Source organism: Frankliniella occidentalis, unplaced genomic scaffold (assembly GCF_000697945.3).
Source record: "Frankliniella occidentalis isolate FOCC.00 unplaced genomic scaffold, Focc_3.1 Scaffold193, whole genome shotgun sequence".
In the NCBI taxonomy this organism is placed as follows: domain Eukaryota; kingdom Metazoa; phylum Arthropoda; class Insecta; order Thysanoptera; family Thripidae; genus Frankliniella; species Frankliniella occidentalis.
In genome coordinates, this window is record NW_026267319.1 from 273,980 (window position 1) to 275,418 (window position 1,439).

Consider the following 1,439-nt stretch of genomic DNA (forward strand, 5'->3'; position numbering starts at 1 on the left):
ATCATCTAACCAATAAAACCTTCTTGAAGGGTTGTTTAAGTAAAAGTTGATCACAAATGACCTGGAATTCCCTCCTATTTAGTGGGGAAAGACTAAAAGATTCCACACAGTGTGGCATGTGTTGAGTGGACCGAAAGAGTCAGTTTCAGATCGAAATATGTGGCATTTTCTAGGCGCGAATCAAAGGGAAACCTGTGAAATGAATTTGTGGCACTGATAATCTGTTACTGAACGACATTTAGACTCCTGGAAACGCCAAGCGACAGTAAAACTTTTAAAAAATTGCGTCAAGAGAGGGACGTTCCTAACCTCAAAACACCTCTTTAATTTTGCTCCGCAAAGCTAAAGCGGCGGATTGCGGCAGCCGTTCTCACTCGGAATCAAAGCTCCAATGTTTGAATTTCAATTTGAAATGCGCCAAACCGCGGCAATCGGTGGCAATCGTTTTGTAACTCAATTCAAAGAGTATAGGGAAGGAGGTGAAGACTCGTCGCAGGCCTCCAGAAAACACTATTTTTATCGCACTAACGCAAGATTTATTAAACTCGACTAACATAGTTTAAAAGACGAAGTGTCAAACTACAACCCTCTGAACTTTGGTTTGGACTTCAGGCCCCTGTTTAGTGAAAAACAGCATATAAAATACTTGTACTTTGCGCGGGAAAGAGCGCGCCGATCGCGCTTCTAGTAACGGACCTTTGAGGGCGATCAAAACCCTATATTGATACAGATTTTCCTGTGCGCTGCCTCATTGCAAAGTCAACTGAACAAGTAAATTGAGTAAACATTGTGCCAGGACCTCAACCACGTGTTTCGTCGCTTTCTTCTCGTCATCTTCTGGGCGGGGGGCTCCACGTCAATGCTGAGTGCGGTGCGTCTGGCTGTGCGCGGTAGCGACACTCTCAGCCTCATCTTCATCGTCGTGGCCCCCGTCAGTTACTTCTACCTGTGTCTCTTGGGTGACTCTCTGGCCCATGCCAGCGGTGGCCTTGCGAAAGCCGCGTACCACTGTGACTGGGTCGCCTTGCCGCCCAAAACACGCCAAATGTTGTTGATGGTTGCAGTGCGCTCTTCTAAGCCACAGGTAAACATACAAAGAATCGAATGGCCGCACGGAAAAACTACTTTAGTTGATCCAACTAAATATTAGTTCAGAGAACTTACGTGTTCGTTGCATAGCAGTCAACTAAATTTTCCCGACCGGGCCCCAGGCGAAAAGGGTATCTTTTGGGGCCCTTGAAGGCAAAAAGGTATATTTTGGGGCCCCTTGCCGGCAAAAAAGGTATCTCTTGGGGCCCCTCGGAGCAGTTTCCAGACTGGGCCCCTAGACCCCCAGACCGTGGCTGGTTACTTGGACTAATAAGGGTTGTTTACAATACCTAACGATCTTGGCAGCCCGAGAAAATGTATTAGCCACGTGGACTAACGCGTGGAAATAG

At 47.0% G+C, this 1,439-nt stretch overlaps 1 protein-coding gene across 1 annotated transcript in view; it reads left to right on the forward strand.

Annotated features, from left to right (window-relative positions):
• LOC127750466 (uncharacterized) overlaps positions 1-1,439 on the forward strand; it is a 148,166-nt gene that overhangs the window by 146,056 nt on the left and 671 nt on the right. The window contains exons 6-7 of the mRNA XM_052272170.1: positions 797-1,084; positions 1,180-1,250. Of these exons, the coding sequence (XP_052128130.1) occupies positions 797-1,084; positions 1,180-1,250 (359 nt within the window). The remainder of the gene's footprint in view (positions 1-796; positions 1,085-1,179; positions 1,251-1,439) is intronic.